Source organism: Accipiter gentilis, chromosome 10, assembly GCF_929443795.1.
Source record: "Accipiter gentilis chromosome 10, bAccGen1.1, whole genome shotgun sequence".
Taxonomy (NCBI): Eukaryota; Metazoa; Chordata; class Aves; order Accipitriformes; family Accipitridae; genus Astur; species Astur gentilis.
In genome coordinates, this window is record NC_064889.1 from 11,801,169 (window position 1) to 11,816,294 (window position 15,126).

Below are 15,126 nucleotides of genomic sequence, written 5' to 3' on the forward strand. Positions count from 1 at the left end.
TGAAGGAAAAGAATTTTATGAAGTTAAGCTTTGAAAAGTTCAGAGATGTTGAAGTTAAGACCATTTGTGCAAATCTAATTAGGTTTGTGCAATTCTGCGTTTAGTTTTCTTTCCATGTACCTCTGAATTCTTGAGGGCAATTACTAAATAGGTATCTGTATAATATTTTTTATCCCCCCTGTTTAATGTGTATTGCTTTCCCTATTTGTGCCCTATTTGAATTCTTTTCTGAATATAATACTTCCAATTGTATTTTGCATGTTGGTTATCACAGTATCTGAGTGCTTATTAACTATTTCTGCCATTTTCCTGTTAAGTGCAGAAGCATTATAATTGTCTTAGTTTCTACCTTCTGCATCTAAGCAAAGCAGGAATCCTAAAAATGATAGTGCTTTCTACAGAATTATTCTCAGAACACTCTAGTTGTTATATAATTTTAAAAAATGTGTTTTAATGCATACAGTGCACCAAAGACTTGCATTAAAGTGTGTACTATCCCAATTCAGATATTTTCTTTCCTATTGCTACCTGTCTTTGCAAACTTAGTATTATGTTGATATTTAGACATAATTTTCTACATGTGTATATCTTGGGGTTTTTTGATAGAGGTAAGTGAAAGACTATTACTTTCATTCACTGTGATAAGATTGACTCTGTCACTGGGGTGGGTTGACCCTAGCTGGATGTCAGGTGCCCACCAAAGCTCCTCTGTCACGCCCCGCTCCCCTCAGCTGGACAGGGGAGAGAAAATATAACAAAGGGCTTATGGGTCAAGATAAGGACAAGGGAGAGATCATTCAACCGATTACAGTCACAAGCAAAACAGACTCAACTTGGGGAAAATTAACTTAATTTATTGCCAATCAAACCAGAATAGGGTAATCAAAATCAAATCTTAAAACACCTCCTCCCCCACCCCTCCCTTCTTCCTGGGCACAGCTTCACTCCTGAATTATCTACCTACCCACTGCAGCAGTGCAGGGGGACAGGGAATGGGGTTAGGGTCAGTTCATCACATGTCTCTGCCACTTCATCTTCCTCAGGGACAGGACTCTTCACACTCTTCACCTGCTCCAGTGTGGGGTCCCTCCCAAGGGAGACAGTCTTCCACAAACTTCTCCAATGTGAGTCCTTCCCATGGGCTGCAGTTCTTCACAAACTGCTGCAGCTTGGGTCCCTTCCACAGGGTGCAGTCCTTCCGGCACAGACTATTCCGGCAAGGGTTCCCCACGGGGTCACAAGTGCTGCCAGCAAACCTGCTCCACCGTGGGCTCCTCTCTCCATGGATCCACAGGTCCCGCCAGGAGCCTGCTCCAGCCCAGGCTTCCCATGGGGTCACAGCCTCCTTTGGGCATCCACCTGCTCCGGCGTGGGGTCCTCCCTGGGCTGCAGGTGGATATCTGCTCCACCATGGACCTCCCTGGGCTGCAGCGGGACAGCCTGCCTCACCAGGGTCTTCACCACAAGCTGTGGGGGAATCTCTGCTCCAGCGCCTGGAGCATCTCCTCCCCCTCCTTCTTCACTGACCTTGGTGTCTGCAGAGCTGTGTCTTGCATGTTTTCACTCCTCTTTCTGGTTGCAGTTTGTGCTGACACAACTTTCCCCCTCCCCCTTTACATTATCCCAGAGGTGCTACTACTGTTGCTGATTGGCTTGGCCTTGGCCAGCAGTGGGTCTATCTTGGAGCCAGCTGGCATTGGCTCCATTGGACATAGGAGAAGCTTCTAGCAGCTTCTCACAGAAGCCATCCCTGTAGACCCCCTGTTACCAAAACCTTGCAATGCAAACCCAATACATTCATAACATGGAATGGATTCTGTATAGACTTCTCTTGCTAGAGCAAATAGAAACAGTAATGGTGCTTCAATTAAAATTGTCATTGTGCTTGGGAACAAGGTATCAGCACTGACAATGTGTTTCACAGAAGTGTAATGTTCAGCTTTGAGTCCATACTTTAAGGCATAAAGATTTTGAGAAACACTCGTGTTTCATGACTTTAACATAGATGATAAATGGTTTAACACTCTTTTGCCAAGAAACAAAAAAAAAAATCCCACCACCTTAAGATAGCTCTCAAGCATAGAAAACTTCAGCTCAAGCATTTAAAAACTACATGGGTCCAAGTAAATTAAAACAGGCTTTTAATCAGATTGGAAACCCTCATAAAATATGTAGTGTCTAACATTAGTTAAATCCATCTGTATGATCACTTCTATAAAAAAAAATCTTTGTAAAAGATAGACAAGAGTTCAGAAATATTCTGAAAATATTTCTTGCGATGTTGATGCCCCACTGAGCAATTTAAACTGTTACATAAAACATTTTATTTCAGAGGTATCCTTTCTGTGGAGAAGATGAAATTGCTCTGCATGTAGTAGTGGTGTTACAGATCAAACATTTGATCATATTGATGGTCAAACATGCTGGAACATTTTCAAACATTGTTCAAAGATAATTTTTATGTAGTTATGTATGCTCCAATATTTTTATAATTGGTGCCAACAATAATAAGTCTTCTAAACCTCTGGGAAACTGTGTGAGTATCGTGAATTGTAGAATGTGTGGGGTTTTTGTCTTGGGTTTTGTTTGGTTTGTTTTTTTAAGTGGACCCTTATTTAGTATGCCTGACAAGTTTTCTCATCTTGGAAAGAAATTAGTGATTAAACTGTTTAGAAGACTAAGGCTTAGGTTTCATCAGGTGGCTGTGCAGAAATAAGTTGTAAAGTTTTAATGAACCTTAGAACTGTATCAAAGTAAACTTGATCATTAATTTATTATACATTTATGCCTAGATAATTGTAGAAGCAACAATAATTACATTCCTGTGACCTTTCTGTCGTTGCAAAATTTAGTTATTTACAGACTCTTTTATCTTTTTCATTTTCCCTTTACCTGTTTCTCGCTCTCCATCTTTCTTTCTCTTTCTCTTCAGGTCATTGGTCAGAATTAGATTTGAGTGGGTGAATGTGGCCTAACTGATAAATTCTGCGGTTGTGTTTCATATGCTGGAGGCTGTGGTGTAGCTAGGGTCAAAGTCGTAGTGGTTGCTATCTTTCTCTTTTTTTTCCCCAATAAATTCTGCATAGCCTAAAGACCTGGGCTGATGCAAAACTCAGCTTTAGAGTCCTTGGTAACTACACCTGGTAAGTCTTTTGTGAAACACACTATGTGCATAATACGTGTGTATTATTTTCATGCTTGGGATTAAAAAAGTCTCTTAGACTTCACAGAAACTTAACATTATTTATTAATTCACTTTCTCCTGGCTAACAAAGTTTGCCTGTAGGGTCCTATACCCATGGTCAGAAATCCAAGTTGCTTATATATTTGCAGGAGGAAGATGCAGAAACTGTGAAATGGTTTTGTTAGGAAGGGGCATCAGGTCAATGTCTATGCAGTTTATGTGAGTAGGGCAGTGAGCTTCATCTTTAACTGATGATAAACCATAAAACTTCAAAAGTTCTAAATAGCTGAATTGTGATAAGAGTTACTCGATAGAAATGCTTATGGAGTTGGTTTAGTGAACTCTTGTTAGACATTTGGATAATAAAATTAAGTTTTTGCTAGAATTGCCATAACTTGTGTGAATGGAAACATTCAGGCATTAGAAGGCTTTTAGAGCGATGGAAGTCTTTCAGGAAGAGATGGTATATGACAAACTGCTTTGGGTTTGTGTTTTTTTCAAGACACCTTGAAATTTGAGTAAAATTACTCTTGTTTCATTCTAACATTATGCTTTAAAAAAAGTCTTGTCATTCAGTCAGTCTTGTACACACACATATTCTACAAATCCTCAATTTACACCCATACAGTATCTTTGTTTTCCTTCATTTTAGAATTGCACAATATAATATTGGTAAGCAACATTTAAATAATAGACTTGAGACAGCTGGCTCTGTGAATGCAGCCAGAATATGGGCCCTAAAGTCTTCTTGGTTATACAAAAAACACTGTGCATACTCTTTCTGATTTTAGGACAAACGGGTTTCCTTTGATGTTCCTAATAGTGATCTCGGTTATATTGTGCCTAATTTCATCATCCCTTGTGAAACTATAAAGAATAGCCCTTACAAAACTATGGCTCAAATATTAAGTACCCTGTTGCATTACTAGGGAGAGTTAATTGAAGACTGTGAAAGGCTTGTATCTCCCCCTGAAGAGAGCTTTTCGTATTTGGAAAAAGGTTCTAGTGATTTAGCTCTTCTGTTCTCAGGTCATGGTCTGACCTTCAACATTAATAGTCAGGGCAGACACCATGTGGGTTGAGATCTTCTTGATTTCTCTCCCCCCACCTCCACCTTCATGCTTAAGAGGCATCCTTAGAGAAAGGGAGGACTGCAGGGAGTGAGTTAACCCAGCTGTATGCTATTGAAATGAGACAAGATAACTTCTTGAGCCTAGAGTACTGTAACATTAAACAATTAGCAAAATGCAGCATTAAACAATTCCTGGTTTCGACAATCTTTTGCTAAGAAAGCAGTTCTGTGAAGAAATTCAAGGTATGTTAAAGGTAACATACATGATGCAAATGATAACATGCAGTAAGATGGAAAGTTGCCATTTTACTGTAGCTTCTCTGTGCATCTTAAGCTGTCACTGAAATCCCTTTCTAAAAGATAAAGGATGAGGAAACATTGGGTAGCATATTTTGAAAATGTGAATGATTCAAAATAAGTCATAAGCAGGAATATACATGCTTTGTGGAAGTTTAGTGGTTTAGGAAGTTTGGGTTGTTTTTTTTTTAATTTGTCAGCCTTAAGTTAAAACTTAACTAATGTTTTGCCTTCTTTATGGCATCTTATATTTTATACATGTAAGCCTCAGGTCAGTCTGTAGCCTGGACTTTAATATTTCATAGTTCTCTAAATTTCAGTCATTGTTCAGTAACTACTTTTTGATGTAGAATAATGAAAAGGTAGTGGAGCTTGGAAAAGGCTGTCTCAGGGAAAAAAAGCGATGTCATCTTTTGCCTAATCTGCAGAAGCTAAGGTCACACTTTCATACCGAGAAGAGTCAGGTATCTTTATATTCATATGTGTACATACACATATGTACCTTTATACTAGATGGAACATGTATGGAATTTAGTTGTGTCTGTTTAAAAGGATATGTTTCTTAAAATTGATAGTTAATCTTCATTCTTATTTTATGAGTAATAATGAAGTAAGATTATATAGACTTTAAAAACAAAAAATTGTGGGAATGAGAACTGATTGACATGGTCAGTGTAATCAGAAGAGTTTGTATCAGGGAGGGTTTTCATTCCTGACATTAAGGGGTGGATTCTCATCCTCATGCCATGTTTCAGATGGTAATAAAGAAATAGACAGATACTGCTCACATCTTTTCCAAGTTCAGAGCTGGCCACTTCTGTTCAGCCCAGTTTAGCACATTTACTGTATCTCAGCAATTCCTGTTACAGGATTATTGTCCTTTGCTGTTTAGAATAGCTTAGATGGAGTCAGGGTGAGAACAGGGGAGTTCTAATAGCTTTCCTTTCAGGGACAACATTTCAATGTCCTTCCTTTCTGGATTTCTGCTTCTGTCTCCAGCAGAAGTCCTGAGGTGAGGACTGGCTGCATTGGAGAACTGCTTGTTTAACCTGCATGTGTAAACCTGCATTATATATGATACTCCAGTAGTTTTCTTTGTTCATCATTGCTTTCTTTAGCTGAAAGATATTCTGACAATAGCTTGCTAATGCTATTCTGAAAATGTATATTCTGAAGAACATCAGTAATGTACAGCAGTTGGACTACAAGACAAATCTTCCAAATGTAAAATTTATTGAGTGTCTGCCAAGACACTCTACATGCTCCTGACTACAGTGCTGTAGTTGCAGGGCATCTCCATTGTTAATTTATTTCTGTATGTAAAACATCCTTTTAAAGATTATTAGATTTTTAATAGGCTAGGTTTTGTTTGATCTATCCTATTTCTCTCTGCTAGATTGCATTTACTTTTGTCTTGATAGTGGTTGGCAATATATATGCTTACTGAACAAACAATGTTTGTTCCATCTGTTTTGGACCATTTGGTGTTACAGTGGTAGCAGTTGGGAGAGATTTTTCAAGCAAAATGCTTGACCAGTATCTTGGAGCAGGATGGTTGACTTGTAAAATTCAAGCATTTTCTAGTGAGGAATATAGCATTTCTGTTTGCCTGATTCTGCTAGGACAGAATGAAGTGGGCGAGTTTCTTCTCAGATGAAATAAGTATTTATGGAAAGGAAGATCTTGATAGAAAATAAAGCAACTAATATTACAGATGATACTTGTTCTGAAAGATAAGTTTTTTGTTTTGGCTACTAGTAAAGAAAAGGATTTGTTCTTGACTATATGCTCTTTTAAAATAAAATCAATTCTGAAACCATTTTTCATTCACAGATCACTGTTATGCTGTAAGACTCAGCTGAGTTACTAGGTCACAGCAGCACTGCAATATTGAGGATTTTCAATACTGCAGTTGTGATAGCAAACAAAGTGCTGAAGCCTGATGATATGACAGGTCACGTGATGTCAGTGAATACCTCGTCTTGAGGCAGGATAATTTGCGTGACCTCCCCAGTAAAAATGCATCATTCAGTATGAGCAGAACCCAGAGAACTGTGTGAACAGTGCTAACACCAAGAGACACAATTTGTAGTACTTGGTCCAGAAGAAGAATAAGATGTTGTAACAGTCTCTAGCCAGTCACATCTGGTGGTCCAAAGCTGCCCAGGAGAGTGAAATACTCCACTCTTGTCTGTTCCTGAGGCTTGGTTGCCATGGTCACAGCTTTAGAGAGATAAAGACTTTCTTTTCCTGTATTTTGTATGTACAGTAGGGGGTCATAGCAGTGGTGTTGCTGCTATGTAGAAACCCCTGTCTTTTGCCTTTCATCCATTGTTATTTTATGCTCCCCAATCAAAAGCTTTTGGGCTCATTTGTGTTTAAAATACTTCAGGTTTGAGAGTTGTCTTCATTTCTGTGCTCTTTCCTGTACTTCTGTGTACAGGCTGTGTCTTTTCTTATTCTTTTTATTTTCTTTTTAAAATCAGAGAGAACATTTTCCTAACAAATAACTGTGTCTGGAACAATAAGCACCCTGCCCCAGTATTCTTTTCACTGTTAGCAGTGCTCAGAATTTCTTTATCACATATATTGGTTTCTTCATCTACCCCCCACCTCCCGCCCCCGCCTTTGTTTCTTATAAAGATGTATTCAGGAATCACAGAATACAGATCCCTATTTTGTCTCTGACACCTACTCTGCAAATTGAGTGTTTTGCTGTTCAGAAGCATCAAGCACACTGGATAACATAAATACTTTGTAATACTATCATGATCACCCACCCTCTTCCGTAATACTCATTTTCCTATGCAGTTTGTGCTCTTTTGTTGCAGCTTCAGATGTACACACAAAAATGTACATATATACACACATACGAAGATCCAGAATTAAGAAGTATATGCAAGCAAGCTTGTTTTTTAAGAAAGGAACCATTTTCTGGAAGGTGTTATTTATAAGGGATTTGAGATGGCTGTTAGGAATGATATATAAATGATTTAAAGATGTAACTCTTAAGTTTTCGAAATTGATTTTATGGTATCATAGAATTCTGTCAGTAAGAAACTAAGGTGATTGTTCAAGGCATTGTTTTCTATTCAGTGTTCCTGTCTATAGATGTGCTTTAAAAAATAAAAATAAGAAAAAAATAAATATTGTAACTCCTCTATGTGAGAGGCTGAGTCATATTTCTTGCCAAAAATGAACCCAGAAGGGATTTTTTTTGTTAATTTTCTCTTCTCCAAACTCTGCATGCAAAATGGTATACTTGCTGTGGCATGATCCTGACACTGACACTTAGAAAAGAGTTTGGTAGGTAGCAGAAGTGTTCGATAACCCCACAACCTGCTCAGTTGTTTCTCAGTTTGCATCCATAAGTCTGTAATATGTAGAAGCACATCTGTCAGCAGCTGAAAATAAGATGTGTATGTGTAAAACATATAAAATATCAGTTTGCTTTCCTGTACATCAAGACAGCCTGTTTATTCCATTCAGGTCATGGTCTTCAAAAACAAAATGCTGCTGTCCACATCTTCTGTAATTTTTACCACTTCTTCTGGTCTGTTTCTTTTTCTTTCAACTAAACATTTTTCCTTCAGCCAGAATTTGAAAACTTGTCTCTGAAGTTATTGCCAGGGAAGAAGCTCTGAGATATGGAAAATAGCGCAAGTCTTAAATATGTTTTCATTTTTAATCTTGAGTGTATGTGCATATATAGGAGGATAAAAAGTCAGGCAACTCAGATCTTTATTTCTGTTGGAAGCATGGTTTTATCCTTTTTTGTCACTCTAGTATGATAGCCTTAATTAAATGATTGTATTCTATTATATATCCACAAGATTATTCCACAGAGTGGTCTGGCTTTGAGGGATGACTGGTGGTGAGGCACTCATAGATGCCTCTGGAGCTAACAAAACCTGTTTTGAAGTTCTGTCTAATGCTAAAGAGTATGTATAATCAGGTCTCTGAGATTTAGTACCATGCCCCCAGAATTCTTGGATTTATTAAAAATTTATTGTAATGTCTGCCTTAGATCCTTGCCCATAAAAATAACACGATACCCAGTAATTTCACAGGGATATTATGATCTTTCTGAAGCATTTAAGTACTGTAATAATGAATTGTGTGGACAAAAGTGATACAGAAAACAAGGATAGATATCAATATGTGTATATGTATAAACACTCCCTGCGTAGTGCAGTTGCTGCAGAAGGTAGTAGAGGAAGCTTAGTCCTTCACACTTAACAATATGAGAGAAGAACTATTTCGTGATGTCTGTTCATCATTTGCTCTGAATGATGCAGAAAGTACTGTGGGGGAACAAGACATGCTTATAGCTTGAAAGACTACATTGCATATATAAAGAGGCTAAAGTAATATTAGCTGAGTGACTATTATTTCCAAACTTCTTAACTTTGCAAACACTGTAATACCTTTAAGAATGTGTTTACTCACATCTAGTATGAGTTGTATAAACTTTCCTTGCAAGCATCTATTAATATAGATTTTTGTGTTCCTGAAATATTGAAACATTGCAATGTTGGGAGCTTTGTAGCCAGTATTGTTTTGAAGTATTTGTAGACGGTCTAATGATGAAGATCTCTGGGCAACTTGCTTGCTTTCCAGTAATTACGCAGTTCTGTAATGATCCCTGACACTGGTTGCAAATCCTGGGGAGAGATGACAAAAATGACATATTAAAATAACTGGGCCTGATCCTTATTTTTTCAGTGCAGTATTATAGTGATCCATGGTATTCAATTGATTTTGTAGGGGACAAAGATTCAGTTGCATTACTTTCTTCTGCTCTGAATTCAAAGTCTCTTGGCCGTATAAGTAACAGGTAAATATTACTGTGAACAGAAATGGATAAGTTTCAGAGAAATAATTTCAGATAAAGAGATTTTATACACACATACACGCATGAACACTTATCATATGAGATCCCTCAATCCCAGTCCAATATTTTTAGCACGTGTTACTTGATAGACCTTCAATGTTACATGTTTTTTCTCTGGTAGCAGTGAAAGGGAAAATTCATGTTGTATTACTCGAGGCTACAAAGAATTCAAACTTAAGGGAGAAAACACTTCACATTATAGCAGATATTTAATAGTTTTAAAATCCTTCACATGTCTTTTATCTCTATTTATAGGAAACATACCATTTCAGCAATTTCTCATGAGTTTACTTCCTGTAGTAAATGTGTAGTATCTAATAGGAGCTCATTTCAAATACATTTAAACTCAGTTTAGATATCTTTAATGTTAGTTATAAATTAAGCACTATTACTAAATAAAATTATTACTAAAATAACTGGGTGTAACAGTTAAAGGAATTGGATTGCCTAGAGCCACACCAGTCATGAAATAGTCTCTGAAACACTGTATTCTGATGCCTGACTACTAAGCTACGTGTAGGATATTCAGGTGTTCACGAAGTGTTAGATATAAAGATGGTTTTTAGGAATGAAATGAAAAATTTGAGATTTCCCTTGCTATTTGTAACCTAGAACACTAGAGGACAGCACTAAAATATTACATAAATGTGGTGTTTACACTGTTAATAATAGAGATGCTCTGTGAGGGCTTTGTGAGAAGAAAACAAATGAGTGTTTTGAACAGAGTTAGGGCAAGTGGTATTCTGAAATTCCTTCTTTTGAGAACTGCATCTGACTTCACATATCATACAAAATAGCTGAAGTTTCTTGTGGTCTGAATCTAAGGTATTTGCTGCAGTGATTTCTTCAGAAATTAAGCTTCATCTTTTTAACATAGCAATGCTGTAGAATACACGTTTATGTAAAATAACATTTTTAAGGTCCAGAAAATGGGGAATTAGTTGGCTCACCTGTAAATGTTTCATGCTTTCTCTGCTCATGTGAAATGTATTATATTAATACTGTGATACTTACACTGAAATATGAAATAGTGTAGTTCCTTGAAAAAAATTACAGCTTCTATTGTGTTTCTCTAGGCACACTGGAACGATGTGAAACAGGTGAAACAGCAAAAGCAATTCTTACTTCCATTGAAGATTCAGAATACTTAGTGGCAGATGCTCTACTTCCTGTGTCTCAAGAGTCAAAAAGGAATAAAAATGCTGGATACAAACACTGTAGTTCTTATAAGCATGGCATGGTCTCTTACAATCTTACTCATATAGAAAAATCTTCAAATAAGGTAAGAATGAAGAGTAGAGCATTTCTCAAGAGCAATGCTTTGTGATCCAAATTCCTTTACCCTTTTACCTTCACTGATGTGTAGCCCTGTATAAGTGGCATGGAGGCTTGGGTTTGAGTTCCTAAAGGCTTATTCTGATTGGCTCAGTTTTTATGCCTCTGACTCTGTTCCATAGAATGAATGGGGAAGATGAGGGGAGTGCCTTATGCACACCTTATGCAAGGTCACCAGTAGATAATCTTGGAAGAATTTTCTCAGAGTCTCAGGACCCGTAGTTAGATCCTGTTGTGCCTCTGGCTTCTGACTACACCTACTAGCAGTACCTTCAGAACAATTGAACCCACCAGTTCAGATGTGTATGTCTTGAGAAAAAGCCCATCTTGGTACAGTGCTACTGGCCTTTCCGTTATTGCTTTTCTCTGAAACCGCAGTTTCCTGTTGTCATTCAATGCTAGTTTTTATTGGGTGTTTGTTTTCTGTTAATATCATCACAGAACAGACTGCAAGTGCCTTACATTTATATTAGTGTGATTAAATTTGGCACCTTATTGGTTAAGAGGAGGATGGCGGTGTTCCTTGTGAGACTGGGCTGCAAATAGGTATGACAGTCTTCAGGAGAGATTTGGTCAGCACTGTACTTGGCTCTATCTAACAATTTTTTTACAGAAGTCATTAAACAAAATAATTGTGACTGATGGAAATGATACGCTCTTGCTTTTTGTTTTGAAAAAGTAATAGAAGGAAAAGCAATACTGAAACTAGCGTTAATGTCCTGTTAAAACTGAGAAAATGAGTACAGAGAAACCATGTAATGAGAAGTAACGTTGAAAATGCAATACTTATTCTGTTTGCTTGTGGCCTAGATATATCTATATTTTTGTAAGTTATTTGTAGATATTTAAAAAGCCTGTATTTGCTAAATGTAAAACCAATTATTAAAACTGTCTCAAATTTAATACATTTCCAGATTCAATGAGGTAGGTATTACCTTATTCAGGCTGGAAGATAACGGTACATACATTTTTCTGAAAACCCTGTTTGTGCATCAGGAGTGAATATATTCACTGAGTTCTTGATATGAATATCTTGATATCTTAAGAATAGAGCCTCAGTGTTGTTCATGTTTACCACCTTTTTAGTTAACGGGTTTTGGGAATTCTATTCTCTGCAATAAACAGAGGAAGTCATGTCTGCTATTCCTCAACCGTGAATGTAGATAAAAAGTATCTTCCTACAAGTATGGGAAGATGAAAAATGCTTTCCCTCAACTTATATGTGGAAACAGCCTTCAGAATGGTCTCTGGGCTTTTTTAGCTTTATTAATTATTGTAAATGAAATACTGGATATTTCAAAATTCTGTCTGATAAAGTACAGCTTAATCGAAGTCCTCATTCTTGAATTTTTTTCCCTGGTCTTTTTCTTTATTCTACCTATAAATTGATATATAACTTTGAGTTTATAGTGATTATTGTTTAACTCTTAATATTTATCTTTGACCTTTTACTAACCTTAGTCTGATTTCTAAAGTTCTTTTTGATCCCATTTTCTGAAAAGTCTTATTAGAGCATAATCCTGCTGAGCATGTTGTGGGGCAGATGGTGCACTAGTTGGCCATTGACACAGAACGTGATCTCACTGTTAGTTTATTAAAAGGAATAGTTTCTTCCTGCCTTTTTAAAAAGGAGCAACAGAAAAAGTTGTAGTAGTTGTTTGGAGTGTAGTTTTGGTCATACCTATTAAATTGAAAATAGCATGGATTTAACAAAGTAGCTGGAAGAAAATGTGCTGCTCGTGGAATATGGGAAAATAGTTTTTGGTCAATTTTGAAGTGTGGAGTTTAACATGCTTAGGGAATTATGATCTTAAATTGGAAGTAATATCACAATAGGTGGCAGTAGTAGTAATTTATAGCACTTTAATCAGACATACGTCTTGGCTGCTCTGATTTCTCAATAAAATATTCCATGTTCTTGTTTAAATATTGTTCGTTAACTATCTTGTCTCAATGGAAACTTTTTATTGAGAGAATATTATTGATGTTTCTTAGACTTCCCTATGACTGACAAAATATCTTTTTTTTTTTAATTTCACCTTTTTGTCATTATAATCCTGTTATTTTAGTCTAATTTCCTAACAAATGAAGTTTTGTACTTGGGAAACCACTTCTCTTTCATCAAAAAATTGTCATCCATTACAGTCAGTGCTTCTTCCCACTTCTATCCCCATAAGAGCAGGTCCTGTAGATTGGTATCGGAGGTGCTGGAGGCTAAATGTATAGGGTGTAGCTGAACCTGGGAAGACTATAACAATGGAGGTCCCCTTAATGCTATTCCAGAAGCCCAATGTGGGCTACACAAAGAGTGTGGAGCTCTGTGGCTTTTTTTTAACACTTTTTTGTTATTGCTGAAATGAAAGTTTGTTATGAAGTCCACTGTTTTTCTCAGCTCTTATGCAGGAAACTTTTTAGGTTTTTCAAAAAGTGCTGTATTGACTCTTTCGGGTCTTTGTATTTTAACATCCTGAAATAGTCCCTTGAAATCCAGATCCCATGAAATTCACTAGTGAGAGTTCTGTGGATATCAGTGTTCAACATTCCATACGATAGTAATAAGCACATAATCACCACATAGATGAAACTATCATGGAACTCTCAGATTATCAAAATGTTTTAGTATGTGCATATACGATGAGTATTTCATTATCAGTTTGCTGCTTTGGTAAATCGTGTATTAGAAATTTAACAACACACTAAACTGTTAATAACATTTCTGTTTAAAAACCCCCCAAAAACCAATGCAGTCAATTTTAGCCTCTTTTTTTAAGAATTCAATTTCAGAAGATTTACGTAACAGAAAAAATGAGGGGTGGCTATTCTGCCCTGTTCGTATTCCACTTGTGAGTGATCTTTTTGTACAATGAGATGATCCACATGAAGATCACAAGTAAGATTCAGCATTTTTTCTTAATATTTATTATTACATTGTTTTATTGTTAATATTATATTTAAGACAAAATAACATTTGCAAAGCAATGGTTTCTCTTTATCCTAAAAGAGAAGAAAAATATCCTCACATAGCAGTCTATCTTCAAAGGCTTTCTTTCAAAACATTTGTCATCATGTAAATCACAGATACAAAAGCAGAGTGCTTTGATTTCATGGTGTTTTGACCATTTTAATTCTTTTATTGTGCTGCACGTGCCAGTGGGAGTACCAATAACAGATGAGTGTGACAAATGCAGTTAACACAAGATCCATATTAATGTTGTCAAATCCCCTTGATATATTTAAACAGATTTTAATTATTTTCAATGTCAGAAGACCCAAAATATATAGCTTAATAGTTCTTCAAGAAAGGTTTACTTAATATGTGAATGTAAAACCTCTCATAAAAATGAAACTTTTATATTGGCCTTAGTCATTGACATAGGGTATTCATCAAGTCAGCAATTTGTGTGGCAAAGTGCCATTTGAATAGTGTATTGTTAGAATACTTATGGTCCACTTGACAAGGGCTCTTGCTGTAAATAGTGCAATTTGACTCCAGCTGTTAAAGAGTGGCTTTGACAGCAGCCAAATAGAATGGAGATGCTTTACTGCACCGCAGAAAAATCAATATTGGGTTCTTGTTCATAGTAACCTGTTTTTTCTTTTTTTGCACATTTGTACAAGAGTATCTAGAGTTCATTTGTAGAAGTTTAAATATGATTCTAAAAGTGGGTCTCTTATTTTCAGATTAATGTTGGTGATGAATGATGCTTGTGTTTAGTGGAAAAAAAAAGACAGTTCTTTGTGATATACGTAAACAATGTGGTAAAGCAGCATTGTTTCAACTCAGCTTATATGGATGGATATTAGGATGTGGGTGCATAAGTTATGTAACTAATGACAAAAAATGGTCTTTCCTTCCTCTCTGTAATTTTTTTCCTTTTTGTAGTGCTACTGTAGTATCCCTGTCAATTTTCTAAGCAGAGGGGTTTTTAAAGCAGATTTCTTTGTTGTTCTCCCTGTAACAACCCCCACAGATGTTGACAATCTGTAGTGCTATTGTAGATTTTCCTGAAGCATAGTTTTGCTGGTGCTGAACAGTTTTCCAGCAGTATTCAGTGACACAAGGTTGCTATGATACCTGGCCAGTAGCAATACGTATTGAATCAGTGGTCTTAATTACAATAGACTACACACTAGATTGTGTGCTCATGGTGTTTATATGGAACTAGCTCTCATTATACCCTTAAGTCATAGTTATATTTGCAAATTGGAGCTGTGTGAAAAGCTGGTTTAAAAAAAATGAAAATGCATCAGTGCATCCTATGAAGATTTCATTGATGCACATAAAAAGCTGGATATGTCTGGGAATTGTTTTCCTGATGTTCAAGAAACCTTTGTTTCCTAGCT

The 15,126-nt window shown here is 36.5% G+C and overlaps 1 protein-coding gene across 1 annotated transcript in view; it reads left to right on the forward strand.

Annotated features, from left to right (window-relative positions):
• The window catches only part of WDR72 (WD repeat domain 72), a 130,100-nt gene that overhangs the window by 37,207 nt on the left and 77,767 nt on the right, over nucleotides 1-15,126 (forward strand). The window contains exon 14 of the mRNA XM_049812316.1: nucleotides 10,524-10,729. Within this exon, the coding sequence (XP_049668273.1) occupies nucleotides 10,524-10,729 (206 nt within the window). The remainder of the gene's footprint in view (nucleotides 1-10,523; nucleotides 10,730-15,126) is intronic.